Source organism: Eumetopias jubatus, unplaced genomic scaffold, assembly GCF_037043125.1.
Source record: "Eumetopias jubatus isolate StellerSeaLion01/CBP00866 unplaced genomic scaffold, mEumJub1_p1.0 scaffold_1, whole genome shotgun sequence".
NCBI classification, from domain to species: Eukaryota; Metazoa; Chordata; class Mammalia; order Carnivora; family Otariidae; genus Eumetopias; species Eumetopias jubatus.
In genome coordinates this window covers 186,960,474-186,978,086 of record NW_028274807.1, presented here as the reverse complement: position 1 = coordinate 186,978,086, position 17,613 = coordinate 186,960,474, and the positions used below count along the sequence as shown (strand labels likewise).

At 42.8% G+C, this 17,613-nt stretch overlaps 1 protein-coding gene across 1 annotated transcript; it reads left to right on the top strand.

The window, feature by feature from the left end:
- The first annotated feature begins 836 nt into the window (after positions 1 to 836).
- On the top strand, positions 837 to 14,984 carry SNTN (sentan, cilia apical structure protein). The gene is made up of 4 exons (XM_028110411.1): positions 837 to 946; positions 3,286 to 3,320; positions 9,901 to 10,040; positions 14,826 to 14,984. The coding sequence occupies exons 1-4, from the start codon at positions 837 to 839 to the stop codon at positions 14,982 to 14,984; spliced, it is 444 nt and encodes a 147-aa protein (XP_027966212.1).
- The last annotated feature ends 2,629 nt before the right edge of the window (positions 14,985 to 17,613 follow it).

Genomic DNA, 17,613 nt, shown 5'->3' with positions numbered 1-17,613 from the left:
CTAAGTTGATACATTCCCTGGTTTTTACAGAAAGAGTTCTAAGCTAACACAAGAGAAGTAGTCTTCCCACCAGTCTTCCTGCATTTATACTGTCCACCTCTGTAAACTGTTGTTTGCATTGAAGCCAGAGTGATTTTTCCAAAATGTTAATCTAACTTTATTACCCTCCTCGCTTAAAATCCACAAATGCTTTCCCATTCTTTTGACATAGAGTGAAAATCCCCTACTGCGGCCTACAAGTTTCTGCATGGTCTTTTACACCATGTCTCCTCTTCCTCCTCAGGTGGAGCTTCGCTCCCCGTCAGCCTCTCTGGTCCAGACACATTGGCCTTTACCTTCGGTACCTCCTGATCACCACCCTCCTGATCACCTCCTGCCCCCAAGATTAGTACAAGCTATTCCTTCTGCCCACCATATGGATCCTTTGACCCTTCATCTACTTAACTCTTACTCATCATCAAACATCACTTCCCCAGGGATGCCTCCCTGATCTCCCTGACTGACACCAATCTCATAGCATCCCCTTGCATGGTACCATTCATGGGTGTGATTTTTTTCATATGATCACTTGATTAATATCTGTCTTTCCCACTAAGCTGTCTGTGATCAGGGCCCATGTCTGATTTTGCTCACTCTTGTGTCTCCAGCACTTTGTAGAGTGCCTGGCCTCAAATATTTGTTGAATGCATGAATAATTTAATGTCCACATACAGAAACACTAGCAAAATGTTCTTCTAAGAGTCCCTTACATAGTTGTCATGGAGTGAACGACTATAGTAGCAGTGGGCAAGTGACCGTTGCTTAGGAGGGACCAACACACAACAGACGACCAGAGTATGTGTGGCTGTATGCACAGTAGCCGGGACCAGACACTCCACTTGGAAGGGGACCCCAGTCTTTCTGCAGCCCCACCATCTACTTTAGCACCTAGGAAAATGCGCAAAAGGTCAGTGGCACATGGGTGGCTCTCCTTTACTGAGTTTCATTTAAGCTTGCAGGTGCATTTCCAAAGAGTTCGTGTCAACTTGGTGGTCAAGATATTGCAAGTTTGGTGCTTGGTACCCACCCCAATCCAGCCTTAAGTTAAATTGGAGAAACAAAGGGAACAAATGGGCAGCTTTGACTGTAAACTGAGAAGATGATACAATTAACACAAACATCTTTGATTGCCTCTTGAGAAACATTTGTAAATCAAAATTTGCAAGGATTTTACCTGTACAACAAATTCTTTCAGACTATCCATGGCAGAGGAAAACTGTTTCATATCATTCAAATGTGTCAAATTATAGCTAAAAAATTAAAAATATTCTTTCTCATGTAATTTTATTTAGGAGATGTACTGTGGCTCAAAAAACTTTTTTTTTAAGATTTTATTTATTTATTTATTTGACAGAGAGAGAGACAGCGAGAGAGGGAACACAAGCAGGGGGAGTGGGAGAGGGAGAAGCAGGCTTCCCGCTGAGCAGGGAGCCCGATGCGGGGCTCGATCCCAGGACCCTGGGATCATGACCTGAGCGGAAGGCAGATGCTTATTGACTTAGCCACCCAGGCGCCCCCAAAAAACCTTCTTGAACACTTAACAAGTGCTAGGTGGTACTCTGCTAGGTGAGGGGTAGGAGGTTTTGAGATAAATTGCATAGCTCTTGCTCTCCAAGGCCTCACAGACTAATGGAGATTATGGCGATAGAATATAATAGCCAAAAAAGAAGAAGAAGAAGAAAAGAAAGTAACACAAGCCCTGTTGCAGGTACCTTGTATATGCCAAGTGAAAAGATAGTACATTGTATAAGGAAGGTAATAATGGTGCAGAGTTTCTAGAAAATCAAGGGAAACTCACCAAGAAGACCATAAAAGATCTAAAATATCATAGAGTCCTTGGGGCACCTGGGTGGCGTCCAGTGTTTAGTTGTGGCTCAGGTCGTGATCTCAAGATCATGAGACCGAGGGCTGCGTGGAGCCCCACACTCCGTGTGGACTCTGCTTCAGACTCTCTCTCCCTCTCCCTCTGCCCCATCCCCTGCTCTCTCTTTCTCTCAAATAACAATAAATAAATCTTTAAAAAAAATACCATAGAGTTCAGCTCCCTAATTTCACAAATAAGAAAAATGAGCGCCCCCTCCAGGTGATGAGGTCTTGATTAGTTAATGCCAAATCCAGTTCTTAAACCCAAAAGTTTCCTTTAAGGAATTTTCAAATATACAGCCAAGTATTATTGTTCTTATTGGCTTTCTCAAAAACCATTCCAGCCCTTGTGGGTTGAAATATCAAGCAAATTTTGATCTGCCGTTTGTAAGGGAGCAAGATGCATCTTCTGGCCCCCCCATCTGGCCCCTTATACAATCTCTTTCTGATATATCAGGTGAAAAAGCTTCTGCAAAAACAAATCTGACCATGCCATTGCTCTTTACTGAATTGCCTCTTTAAAATCTGTTTTCTGCATTAGACCTTAAGCCCCAAGAGTGCAGGAACATGTCTCCATTAGCCACTGATGCATCCCCACTCCCGGCTCAGTACCTAGATTCTTAGGTAGGCTAAACTACTGGAATAAATAAATAAACTTCAAATCCTTAGTGTTTTATGACACAAGTAGTGATTTTTTTTTCTTTTTTGTGTGACAGTATGGAGCCAGGGTTCCAGATCTGTGGCAGATTTACTCCAGTAGCCATGTAGGGACCCAGGATGATTGATGCTTGTGGTTTTAACATGTGGCTTCCAAAGTGTCCTGGCTAATTTTTATGTTAGGTGGAAATGGGAAAGAACAGAGAAGAGCTTACGTGGAAGGTGACCACACTTTTCTACTCGTTTTCCATTGGAGGGACTTTAGTCCTGTAGTGACATAAATGCAAGAAAGACTAGGATGTGTGGGCTTGACACACTCGAGCACCTCTTTACTATGTGGCAAGGAGAAAAAGGGGGTTGAAAGATGATGCTCCACTAGAAGTTTCGTTGAAGGTTTACTGAAAATAAATTAATTTTTAAATCATTGTATTGCTTTACTTTTTTTAAAAGATTTTTTAATGAACTGATTGATTAATTAATATCATGTGCGAGCAGGGAGAGGGGCAGAGGGAGAGGGAGACAGAGAATCCCAAGTTGACTCCGCACTGAGCACAGAGCCCGACATGGGGCTCGACCTCATGACCCTGAGAACATGACCTAAGCCAAAATCAAAAACCCCCCATTAACAGACTGAGCCAGCCAGGTGTCCCTGTATTGCTTTACTTCAGATGCAGAAATGAATACCCAAGCTCCAAAATCATTATGTTTCTCTCATTTTGTTGGCAGCATTTCAATATCGAAACAACTGGCTTCAATAAAAGGTAAGACATGGGGTGACTGCGATGTACATATTTCTCCTCTGCCGTGATAGCACACAAAGAATTAAAAACAACAGGACATCAAAGAATGCCAGAGATGTGAGAGAACTTGTGGATACATCATCAAATATTCATCATGTTCTTTTTAAAGATTTGAGAACTGAGGTCCAATGATAGGAATTAGTTTGCCCAAACTTAGTCCATGCGAGGCCAAGCTCAGAGCGTGGATCCTCTGACTCCTAATTCAGGGTGCTTCCCACATGCCCGGCTGCCTCTCTATGGGCAGCATCTTCAGTATGTCCAGAACAAGACCATCAATATCCAATATCAATGGTCACTGGATTCAGGATGCAATCAACCCCTGACGGCCTCTGTTGATGGAATGAAAACACAGGGTGGCCAACTCTCAAAATGTAAATATTTGCCCTCAACATTCACTTTTATAGGTAAAATATTTTCAGAGCTAACAACATTGCCATGGAAAGAACAATATAAGAATAAAAGCCACTCATATACTTGGATCATTATCTAATTCCAAAATCTGTGGCTTTAAAATGTTTACCGGGTAAGAAGCACAAATGGATATTTACTATATTGCAATTGTTTTTCCTCCTAGATGGCTGGCCAAAGGATACTCTGTATTTTTACTTAAAAATAATAATTTTTACTTAAATAAATCTCCATCATGATGAAACTATTATTTTTATACTATCACAATAAGAAACCTATGATTTCTGTTTTACAATTTACACGATTCCGGACACTTTTGATAAATATCCAACCACATGGCTAATACAACTTATCCCTTCTAGGAGGTTGAGGGGGGTTGTAACTCTCTCCATCACCCTCACTGCCCCTGAAAACACACACACACACACACACACACACACACACACACACACACACACACACCATTCCTAGCACCAGACTCCTTACATTGGACCGTTGGGCCACATTTATTCCCATGCCTTGAAAAAACATAGGATAAACATGATTCATCTACCCAGAATGTGTTTTATTCAATGGCAAGTAGTTTTAAATGTTATCCATTGAAATAAGACAAGGACAGAGCTTGGAATAGAGGTCAGTATGAATCCCCATTTTCTCTGCTGGCTGCTTGGATCTGTGCCCTTGATTTCTTGAGGGTGGGAGTAGGGGATGATTATGCATTTGCCTCTAGCATCCAAAGCAGTTTTGTAGCAGGGAAGTTTGAGAGATACTAGCGTGTTGGGAAAACTTCTGGCCTAGGGAGAAAAGGACAGAGACCTGGTTTTTAGTCTTGCCACATACTGCCTCCGTGACCTTGGGCAAACCACTTCTCTCGGGCAGGTCTTCATTTCTCCATTTGCAAAAATAACAAATACTAGGAGAACTTCTAAAACAAGGTGATTCTGACACCTTGCCACACTGAGAGTTGGTTTCTATTACACGAAAGTGTCAGGAACTCACTAGATCTAACGTTTGGAGCTGAGTGCCATGTTCCAGGGCAGGTGAGGGGAAAGAGGCAGAGGATGGCTCTGACGCTCCAGTCGGCTCGGTGCAACACATACACACTGAGGCCACAACACGCCAGGGCCTGGGGACGAGCGTAGAGATAAATACAATGTAGTGACTGCACTTGGGAACATCCAGTATAGCAGCCACCAGCCACATGGAGGTCTTGAGCATTGAAGGGTGCTGTCAGTGTAATCGATAAGTCAGATTTAAGAGACTTAGTAGAAGAGAGTGTAACATACCTCAATAATTTGTTTAGATTGATCACATGTTGAAATGATAATATTTCTGATACATTGGGTTAAATAAAATGTGTTATGAAAATGATTTTGTATGTTTCTTTTCACCCTTTTAATGTGGCTACCAGAAAGATTAGATTGTCATTAGGGCTCACATGACATTTCTTTTGGACAGCTCTGATCTAGAAGGAAATTTAGACAGATCAACCGTGTTTTAGTGTGAGGGTTATAATAAGTTTATGTTCGGGGAAATGGAGAAACGCAAGGAAGGGACCCGTTGCCCAATCTGGGAGTTTGGGAAAGAGTCCTACAGAATAGACTGCCTGAAAAACACTACAGAAAGGCCGTGTGCATCATGGTGAGGGACCAGACGGGCTGTGTGACCTTGAGCAAGCTACTTACCTTTGTGAGCCTCAGTTTCCTTCACTTATAAAGTGGCGATGATGCGCGAACCCACCTCTGAAGGCTGGTGTAACAGTTAAGTGAGTCAAATCCTGTGCATTCTATGGAGGAATGGGTAGCATGTAGAATTCTAGCTCTGTAATTGTTCATTACAATTGTCTTCCAGAACGCAAGCACCAAATTAAGAATTACTTTCTTGATATTGCTCACTGTTCCATCCCCAGAGCTAGGACAGAGCCTGTCAATAAGTATTTGCCAAAAAATGCTTGTCGGGAGAACAGAGTGAGTAAGGGACTCCACACAGCTTGGTATTATTAAACCATGAAAAGTGAGGTAGGAAATAACAGGAGAGGTCGACATGAAGTGCCCGATTTAACACCGCCTCCAACACGCCCCTTCCAGAGGCAAGAAAGCTGATAAAAGGCTCCAAAAGAGAGACATTGACCCCTTGGGTTTTTAATAGGACTTAGCCCTTTACAATATGCTTTCACATATTTGCTCACAACTCTGTGAGGCAGACAGGGCAGGAATTAAAAGGCAACATGCTGTGTTTATTAAGGGAAGAACCCAACCATAAAAACAGGAAATCAAAACATCTTGCAAAGTATCATGAGTGTTGGTAGGACAACCAGAGCACCTTGTTACCTTTTATTTGTAATATTTTCTAGCTCAGTTTTTACCATGAACATATGCTATTTCATAGTCAGGGGAAAAAATGCCTGCTGGGTTTAAAAGAATGGTGGAGAAGGAAGAGGAGTTGGCTTGTCCAGATGGAGTCCGCATCTAGATTGCAGGTGGACCTGAACTTCCTGGGGGGGCTGGACAGTGTCTGGATTTCACAGCCTCCATGGAGATGGCCTTACAAAGAGATACTCCAAAATGGCAGGTCTACCTAAGGTCTTTGAAGTCAGACAGACTTTCAAATCCTTCGTCTGTCACTTCTGAGCAATGTGACCTTAAAACTCTTAACTCTCCATGTGTCAATTTCCAATATGTAAAATTGAGACACAAATAGTACCTACCTCTATGGGTTTTACTAAGCATTAAATAAGATAATGTTTGAAAAGCATCTGGCACAGAGTAAACAAGGAAGGTGTCTGTCATTATTTGCAAACTCACTCATGGCTTGCAAATATACCCCTTCCTCACCAGAAAGGCTCTGCCTTTCTCTCCAGGCTCTGGAGAGCAAGAGGCTACTGTCCCCGCCATGACCCAGTAGAGCAGCTCATACTAAAGCCTTCCCAAATTACTCTTGGTTATTAATTAATAAATCAACTGGCCAAAATTACAGAAGGAATATTTACCTCTTAAAGAATTAAGGTATTTCCTCTAAGCAATTTGCTCCTTAAAGACAGAATACATAGAGTTTATTCTTTAGCCACTTAAATGCAAGGTTACCCCCTTATAGCATCCCACCACCTCAAACACACACACCCCAGGAAAGGCGGGTAGACACAAGCTAGAAGACTATGCTCATTTCCTGGGATTTTGATGAGCAGAAAATTGTTGGGTAATTGAGGAGAATCTCAATTCTCTCTGTGGGTTTCATGGATATGGCAGAAACAAAAGGGAGAGGAGGTTAAGGATCGGGGGCAGGGGTGGAGAAAGAGCCAAAAATCAAATCCAAAGAAACAGAGAATGTTCTGAGGCTGGAGCTCTAGGCTAGATGGAGGGCCAGCCACTGGACAAGCAGACAGAAGTGGGAAAGGGAAAGGAAAAGTAACAAGCCATCAGCAGTAAGACTGAGGATCAGAAGCTAGGGAGGAAATCAGGGAGTAAGGAGCTGAGGACACAGGTTTGGCAGACATTCATTCAACAAATATATGTGAAGCACCTACCATGTGCCAGGCATTATTCTAAATATTGCAGGTTCCACAGAACACAAGACAGGGGGAAAAGAAAGAGAGAAATCTCTATTTTCATGAGGCTTATGTTTTCCCATGGATTCAAATTCAAGCTCTGCCACTTACAAGTAGTGTGTCCTCAGCAAGGTCACATCCTCTCTTCATCTATAAAGTGGTACGATGATGGAGATACATACTGTTCCTGAACTGGAAGAGTCGACATAGCAAAGATACCAATTCTCCTCAAATTTCTCGTAAGGCTTACTGCAAGTCCCATATATACACAGAAAGGAAAAGGGCCTAGAATAGCCAAAATTATTTTGAAAAAGGAGAAAGTGGGGGATTTGCTGTCCCCCATGTTATGGTTTACTATATGGCTACAGGAATCAAAACAGTGTGTTGTTGACAGAGGGTCAGATACGCAGATCAATAGAACACAATAGGGAACCCAGAGATTGACCCATACAAAATGCCCAACTGATGTTTGACAAAGATGCAGAAGGATTCAGCAAAGGAAGGATAGTATTTTCAACAACAGATGCAGAAGCAATTGGTCATCCACGTTAAGAAAAATGAACCTCCACCTAAGTCTCATACCTGCTACAAAAATGAACTCAAAATGGATCGTGGATTTAAATGCAGGCCATAAAATTATAAAACTTGTAATTTTATGCAGGAGAAATTTTCACAAGAGGAGAAATTGATAAATCAGACTTTATAAAAGCAGGAAGGGAAAAATGAAGGGGGGGAAACCGGAGGGGGAGACGAACCATGAGAGACGATGGACTCTGAGAAACAAACTGAGGGTTCTAGAGGGGAGAGGGGTGGGGGGATGGGTTAGCCCGGTGATGGGTATTAAAGAGGGCACGTACCGCATGGAGCACTGGGTGTTACACGCAAACAATGAATCATGGAACACTACATCAAAAACTAATGATGTAATGTATGGTGATTAACATAACACAATAAAAAAATTAGAAACTATTCCTCCACAAAAGATCTCAGTTGAAAGGATTAAAAAACCCAACGATTGACAGCCTGGGAGAAAATATTTGCGAAGGAAAGTCTGATTCCTTTCCAGCGGCTGTAAGCTCTGCATAGGCCAGTCTCGTCTCCTTTCCTAATCAAACACCCTTCTGGGTTCCCACCACAGCTGTCTCCTCCCAGCTCTCACAACGTGCCAGACTCCTTCTGATCTGAGCCTTCACGTCTTCTGCTCCCTGAGCCTGGGATATCTGACACAGCCCTACCCCCAGCCTGACTCTCCCCGCCAAAAGCTTTTACAGGGCAGGATCCTTCTCATCCATTAGCTCTCAGCGTAAATGTTCGTCTATTCTCAGAGACCTCCAAGACCAGCTATCTAAGTAGTTTTCCTCGCAGATGTATTTCTTTTATTTTTTTCTCTCTGTGCCTTCTCTGCCTCATATATCACAAGTTGTAAATATGTATCATATATATGCATATGGACAAATAATTATTGAATATATACATAAACAAATATATATGAATTCTCTTCTTGATTATTGCTTATTATCTCTCTAGATTGTAAAGTCTATTGTAAGAGGGCAAAGGCCACATCTGGTTGTGTCACTTCTGGGTGCTGAGTCCCGTAGGAAAATGTCAGAAGTATAGTAAGTGCTCAATACAAAAGTTGGGTTATTCTGTCTGATCATCATTCTTTGTATCAACAATTGTTGCACATTCCCCGGGGCTAAAAGCTATAAGATTTTGTTTCTCTTTTCTTTTCTTCTTCATTCATTAAACGGCATGTATAAGCACCTTCTACCTAGCAGGACTTTGTGCCACTGGGACAACAGTGAGAAAGAAAGGTAGGATCCCTGGCCTCATGGAGCTTGCATTTTAGTTGAGAAGAAAGACCATTAAAAATGCAGTAACTGTAATATGTGAAAAGTTCTATAATAAACGACGTGCTAGGGCCTAAGAGGATAGATAACAAACGAATTTTCTCCACTGTACCTTGTGCAGTTCTCAGAGTTCACTGGGTGCTACCCACTGGAAAGGAATGAGTTAGCACCACCCTTTCAAGGAGTTTAAACTAGAGAGACCAGCTGGGAAATCCCTATGTCTGAGGCTAAGTCAAAGGGGGTCCCTTTATCCAACATGACCAAAGAGCTTGCTTTGGATGCTGTCCTCCTTTATCATACTGACATGAGGTGATGCTTTGATTGACATGGAACATAAATTCCACAAGAGCAGGACTTTGTCTTGTTCAGTGTGGTACCCTCAATGCCACGGACTGAGCCTAGCACATAGTAGGTACCACTTAAATATTTTACAGATCCGAAAACCAACGCTGAGAGAGGCGAGGTGTTTTCCCAAGGTCACATGACAAACAGGTGGGCAATCTCATCCTAACTCTACCAATTCTTATAGCTCCTGAAGAAATTCTGTTTCCATTATTCAAAGATCTGGGTCCAGATGCCCCTACATCCCCCTCCCAGATAGAGGACAAAGAATCCAAGGACACGGCCACCCTGACATACATCTTCCAAACCCGCACCCCCTGGTTCCCTTGGAAAACATAACCCTACGTGTGGGGAAGAGTCTTTCCTAACCTAGACTGCATCATTTCTTCCCTCACAGCTCTCAAGAAGGGCTCAGATCTGGAAAAAGCCATTGCCAGTATCGCTCTGATTTTCAGAAATTCTTCTGACCCTGATGGTAAACTTGGAAAAGCTATTGCCAAAGATCTGCTGCAGACCCAATTTAGGAATTTCACAGAGGTAAGTGAGTTAACAGGTATGAAGAAACAGGGGCCACGCCCTAACGGTGGGCCCAAAGAGCCAACAGCCATGTTTCATTCAACAAATTGTTAATGAATACCTACTGTAAGCCAGGAAGTGAGCTGAGCACTGGAGTTAAGACAATGGACAAGCTAACAATCCAGCAGAGCAGAGAAACATGCTGAAAAAGTAATTAGAAATATTCAAATAATTGTGAAATGGTAGAGCATGCACTGAAAGAGTAAAACAGTGGGGCCATCTTGGGGCAGTCGGTCCAAGAAGCACTCCTGGAAAATAAAGGTATAGCTGAGATCTGAAGAATGAGCAAGTGTTAGTAATGCAAGGGAGGTGGGTGAGGGCTGAGAATGATAGTATTCCGAGCCAAAAGGAATGGTAAGCCTGTAAGGCAGGTCAAAGACCTGAGGGTGCTGGGAAGTAGTTGGTGAGAAGGGAGAGGAAAGGAGAAAGCTCTAAGACATAAGGCTGGGGAGGTAGATAAAAGTCAAATGACAGAGGTACAGCCTGAGGGCAGGAGGAAGCCAGATGTGGTCTCTCAGTCCAGGACTAAGAAGTTACACCACCTACAGTTGGGATCGCGGTGGGGGTGAGGGAGGGACAAAGAGAGAGTGTGAGGGGGCATCCAAACCAAGGACAATAGGTGATGAAGAGGAGGGGTGTCTGGAAGGTGGAATGAACAGGATCTGATAACTGATTGGCTGTAGGGCTGAAGGACAGGAGAAGCAAATGATGATACCCCACTTTCTGACCTTGGGAAGAAGTGGGTGGTGGCCTTGTTCCCAGAGAAGACAAAGATGGGAGAATAAGCAGATTTGAGATGAGGTGGGGTGGGGGGAGAGGTGATGAGTTCCATTAGAATGTGTCAATTTTAAGATGTCCATGAAACATGCCAGAGGAGAAACAGAGCAACAGGACTTATGACTTGGGAGGTCAGAGTAGAGATTTGTGTTGACAATATAGAAGTCAGAGGTAGCAGTAGACAAAGGGTCACGAACCTAAGTTACGTACAGGCATATTCCCCAACCTTCAGTCACTTGAATACCACCTTCAGTATTTTTCCCCTATCTGCCTATAGCCTGTATGATAATTCACTTAGAACTTTTTTCTTTGACTCTCTACTTAAATAAATTTATAGGAATACTTTAGCACTATTGTAAATGTTAATTCGGTGGGTAAAAGTGGAAGGTAATAAAAGAATAGATGACTATTAATTTATATTTAATATTTAGTCCTGCATCACCTAAAACTGTATTACATTCTGCAAGCATACTTTGGGAAGTACTGGCCTAGGGGAAATGTGTAAGAAGAAAAGAGGGGCTCATGCAGAGTCTAGACTACCAATATTCATTTGTAGGTAGAGGAAGAAAAAAAAACTTTAAAAGAAAGCAGTCTGTGAGGTGCTCTGTGTGTTCTGAGATATTAAAAAGATAACTCTTATAATTCCATTAAAATATAAATGTATGGGCTTTCCCAGAGGACAGTTATATCAGGTGTCATCCACTGGGGGGGAAGCTGGAAGGGGACAACTTCCTGTGAATCTCTGATTATTTTAAAAGACTGTGTGAGAAACCCACCTTGGTTTTGGATCCACAAATAAGGGATTTTTTAAAAACCCAATTTCACTGAAACAGAGACTAGAACGGTGGTTGCCAGGGGCTGGGGGGAGGGGAAGTGTAGTGATGTAGGTCAAAGGGCACACATTTTCAATTACAAGAAAGATAAGTATCATTTGTATTATTCTTTGATTTTTTTTTTATTTGAAACAGAGAGAGAGAGAGAGAGAGAGAGCACAAGAGGGGGTAGGGTGAGAGGGAGAAGCAGACTCCCTGCCAAGCAGGGAGCCCAATGCGAGACTCGATCCCGGGACTCGATCCCAGGACCCCGGGATCATGACCCGAGCTGAAGGCAGTCGCTTAACCAACTGAGCCACCCAGGTGCCCATGATTTTTTTTTTTTAAAGAAAGATTTTTTTCAGCCAAAAGTATCAGGCAGGATTTGACAAGTGGTGAAAAGTTCTAGGGAGTCTTTAAGGAAGGCGTGGGTGAGTAAATCCTATTAACATTTGCCTACATCAGAGGCCTACAGAAATAACAAATTCCAGAGAGAAAAAGGGCTCCTAGCTGGCAGCTGGGCAAATCCTCAGAGAGCTTTTAAGAAGCATGAAAATGAGCACCTAGCAGAGGGTCATCCTGATGTACAGTCATCTCCCCTTATGTGCGTGGATAGCTCCCAGGCCCCCGTGGATGCCTGACCCCAGGGACAGAATCCAACCCTCTACAGACTGCTTTTCCCTAGGCACACGGCCCTATGATAAAGTTTCATTTATAACTTAGGCACAGTAAGAGATTCCCAATATAATAATACAATAGAACAATTATCACAATATACTCTAGTAGAAGTTATATGAATGTGGCCTTTCTAAATACCCTACCGGAGGGTACTCACCCTTCGTGTGACCACGGGAGATGATAAAATGCCACCTGACTGAGACCAAGGGAGGTGAGTGACGTAGGCCCTGTGACCTCAAGCGAGGCTTCTGTTGACCTTCCGACAGTTGGTCAGAGGCAGAGTGGTTGCTTGGGGATCACAGTTGACCCCGGACACTGAAACTCCTGAGATCTCGGATGAGGGGAGGAGCACTGCTATAATTCATCGCCCCTTCTGAGAACAGCCAAGGGAAGAACATTAAAGCCAAATCATTTGGAAAGACCCTCAGGCTCGGGTCCCTTAGTGTAGGCTACACTCGAGAAAGACAGCCATTCCTGGATCTCCGGGCCTCGTAGGCAGTCCTGTCTTCTGCTCCACATGAGAGGCACCCAAAAGAAGCCACATTTCAGGGGACTCCTGGGGACTCGGGAACATTCTCAGTATTAACAGCGATGAGCTTCACTTGGCGCAGGGCAAACGCGCACAGTAATGTCAGAATGCTGCCTTGGACCGAGCACCCAGCTCTGTGAGATACCTTAAGGCAGGCAGGGGCACTCGAGTCCACGCCTAAAGATGGCAGCCCCTCGGTTCCTAACTGGGCTTTCTCCTGCATCCCCATGTGGAGTTCTCTGGTAAATGGAGATGGATCTCTTGGCTGAGGCCTGGGTTCTGAGGGGAACATCTCCTTTCTCATAAGCCTAAATAATTTGGGGGGATTTGACCCTCTGTAGTGAGTCGCATATAATAAAACTGAGCCTTTAAATGCACTGTTAAGAAGATAGAAAAAACAAGGGGCTCCTGGGTGACTCAGTTGGGTAAGCTTGGGACTCTTGGATTTAGCTCAGGTCCTGATCTCATGGCTTGTGAGTTTGAGCCCCACCACGGGCTCCCTGCTAAGCAGGAGTCTGCTTGGATAGTCTCTCCCTCTGCCCTCTCCCCAACTCGTGCGAGTGCATGCTTTCTCTCTCTCAAATAAATAAATAAATCTTTAAAAAAAAAAAAAAGGGGGGGAAGAAGAAGAAGAAGAAGAAACAAAACAAGATGGACAGCCAGGCCCCAAGAGGGCCTGGACCTGGGTCAGCTCCTGTGCTCTTCCAATGTGCAGAAAAAAAGAGAGATCTGGCACACCTGGGTGGCCCAATCAGTTAAGCCTCCAACTGTGATTCAGGCTGTGATCTCAGGGTCCTAGGATTGAGCCCCATGGTGGGTCCATGCTCATCAGGGTGTCTGCCTGAGGATTCGCTCCCTCTCCCCCTGCTCATGCTTGCTCGCTCTCCCTCAAATAAATACATAAAATTTAAAAAAGAAAAAAAGAGACATCTACAGCCACCCCTGACCTTTCAGCCATGTGCCATTCCAATAGTAAGTAATCCTCTCTCTACCTTGGACCTGACCCTTTCAAAATAGCACTGAGCTGTCTTGAAGTGAGGCAGGGGAACTCCTTTAGACCTCACTGTTAAGTGTGACCTCCTGAGAGAAACAAGAGCCTAGAGAAACAAGAATGGTCTAGACTGTAAGAGGAATGTATCATCATTCCTAAAGGGCCTTAGTCATTGCTGTGATGGTTTTTTACAGCTAGCTCAGGGGTGAGCATCTGCGATTGAACTAAATGCAAACATAGCTCAGAAGAACAATCAAATGACCTTAATGTTTTTAATGCCACTTGGGAAGATATTTCACAAGCTGTGGTTGGAAACTAAAAAGCCTCTCCATGTATGTACTACTCATATGTTTTCCTTCAATCTGTCGACGAGGACTATGGACTTGGGAGTGATTGATGATCAAACTAAATGCTGAACAATTTTCCAAAGCACAGATTTTCTATTAGTGTTTTTTTTTCTTTCATATTTCTGGACAATTTCATTGTCAGTGCAACACAGAATGAATACTTCCCATAACAGAGATTATATTTAAAAAAACAAAGAGATTATATTTTGAAATTCTGAAGATGTAACGTATCTGTGTTTCTAGAGAGGCAGATAGCTTAGCAGTTAAGAGTGTGCGCTCCAGGACCAGAAAGACAAGACTATGAATTCTGGCTGCATACCAATAGCTGCCTAGGTTGGGGCAAGTTACTTAATTCTCACTGAATCTCTGGTGCTCATCTGTAAAGTGGGGATAATAATAGTATATTCAATAAGGTCACCATGGAAATTCAGTGCAATAACCCATGAAAAGAGTTAACACGGTGCTCAGCTAGTAGCAACTTGACATGATATTATTAATAACATGTTATAACATGTTACAAAACCATGTTAATAACATGTTTCTTATCACTTGTTACCTGTAAAACTGATGTGGCAAAATGAATTTGGTTTTCACTTATTCTTTTTCTCACAGGGACAAGAAACGAAACCCAAATACAAAGACCTCCTTTCTGAACTCGACGAGCACACTGAAAATAAGCTTGATTTTGAGGATTTCATGATTTTGCTCTTAAGCATCACTGTAATTTCAGATTTGCTACAAAATATATGGAGTGTAAAAATCATGAATTAAATAGCTTTAAAGAATGCTGTTAGACAAAATAATGGCAGTAGACAGTGTTAAATGTTTAAAGATTTTTCCATTTTATTTTTAATTAATTGAGCATACTGATCATGAATCTGGAACTGCCTGGGATGGTTCTGATTGCTAATATCTAGATCCACTGTAACTCCGAAAGTATACGCATACGCTTCAGGATGTTTGAATAGTATAGTGTCTGGGTGCTTTACAATAGGATAGATTTGATATCAATGGATATCAAATTGCATATACAGTATAATTATAACTATGATAAGGAAATCAGGAAAGTAAAAGAGTTTATCCCCTGATGTGGGCTCAAAGGTCAGAGAAACTTTATCGACATTCTGCAAAAGGCAAAACTACCCAGAGGGGAGAGAGATCAGTGGTTACCAGAACTGTGGCTGGGCTGGGAAGTGTAGTTGTTCACAAATGGGCATGAAGGAACTTTTTTTAGGGGGGATGGCAATGTTTTATATCTTGATTGTGGTGGTGGTCACATGACTGCACACATGTGTCAAACTCTTAGAACTGTACGCTACATAAAAAGGATGAATTTTGCTGTATGTGAATTGTACCTAAATAAACATGATTTAAAACCAAAACACCCCAATATCCTTGCAATGTCTGTCAACTTTTTGTTGCCAACCAACAAGCTTTTGAGAATATCTCCTAAAAGCGGATATTTTTCAAGAACCCACATCCCCTATGTCCATGCCTGTGTTCCTGAGTTTAAATTACACACACACACACACACACACACACACACACACACACACACATCAATACCTGAGACTTTAGACAGACTTTCACAAAGACTTTTACTCATTGTAAAATTACTGTAACTTCCAAAATCCCTCCTCATTATCTTGCCTTTTCTTCCTAGCTCAACACCATAAGCCTCACATACATATGTGAAGAAACCCTTTCCTGGAGGGAGTCCTTCATCCCTGGTCTCACCCTGTAGTGTTTCCAATCCACCAAGACCCGATTCCTTGGCCCTTTCCACTTTCCAAACCTCAGACATTCTAAGTATAAGAGTTTATATACCGTGTAAGAAAAAGCTCCAGACTTTACCCTCTATCACCATTTTAACAGGAAGTACAAGTATTCAACGGGACTCCTACTAAGTGCCAGGTACCCTTTTAGGGGCTTTACAAATACTAACTCATTTAACCCCTGTAACAACCCTCTGAGGTAGATTTTAGTATTATCATCTTACAGATGAAGAAACTGAAAGACAGAGGTTTTGATTTTTCCAAAGTCACATAATTGGCAGGTTTGAGAGCTTTCTGCCCTCTCTGTGGGCATTGCTAATTTTGTTTTAATATTAGATTTCATCGTGAGCAATAATATTATAATTCAACAGAAATAACTGTGCACATTTCAAGCACGGTGCAAGAGAGAGGCACCAGCTGGGTCCTGGGGAACCGTTTGGCAGCCCTCAAATAGAACTCTGTGGGCTGCTCTCCCTCAAAGCCCTTTGTATCCTAGTCACAAGTAGCTGAATATGGCAGCCTTGGTGACCAATGAAAAGGTCAAATTCACACCTTTCAGAGAAGGGAAAAAGAGGTGCTGGCCAATGGTGGGATGAGGAATCTTGGAGCCATTCCAACCCTCTGGGATCCGAGTAAGAATTTTGAAAATCCATCCCAGATGGAAAGTCACGCTCCTCTGAAGAGGATATCAATTACAAAATCTATTTTAGCTTGATTCAAAGAATGAAAAGAGAGACAAAGCACATGAAGCACTAGAGACAGATAAATCAATGAGCATGATGCTAAGACACTAGATCACAAAGTCTTCCCTCACTTCTTGGTGCTAGTCCCAGAACCAGGAGCTCTACTCTTAAGACAGAGGTGCCATCTTGAAATGTTACTGGTCATCAGAGGTGAGATTATGGATGCAAATCTGTCTTGGGATTTCTTGGTTGTAAGGATCAAAACCCATTCAATCACACACACACACAAAGGAAAAAGGGAAGGGTTGTATTTATCACAGGGGCATATAACGAAATGGAAGCTCAGAGAATGCAATTAATGGGCACAAAATACTGGAAGCAGTAATGAAAGCAAGGCCAAGATCTTGTGCTTAGTTTCTCTTAAATGAATCGGTTTCTTGTCTCTGCCTCTGTCTACATCTGGTCATTATTCTGCATTCTCTCCCTCTCTCCCCCCAACCCGTGCTCCCTCATTCTCATTTCTAGCCCTATCTCTATCTCTCAACCAGTTCTTTCTGCTTCTTGGCACAAGAGCAAACACAATGTCCCCAATTGCTAACTTCACTTCTCTTTTTTTTCTTGAAGATTTTATTTATTTATTTATTTATTTATTTATATGACAGAGAGAGACACAGCGAGAGAGGGAACACAAGCAGGGAAAGTGGGAGAGGGAGAAGCAGGCTTCCCGCTGAGCAGGGAGCCCGATGTGGGGCTCGATCCCAGGACCCTGGGATCATGACCCGAGCCGAAGACAGACGCTTAACGACTGAGCCACCCAGGCGCCCCTTCACTTCTCTCTTTAAATGCTCAACAGACACTCAATAGCAGTTTAGAAACCCAATCCCAATCCCCAAGAGAGAGAATCTGATTGTCTGCCTTTGAGTAGGGACTTTAGATCTAGTT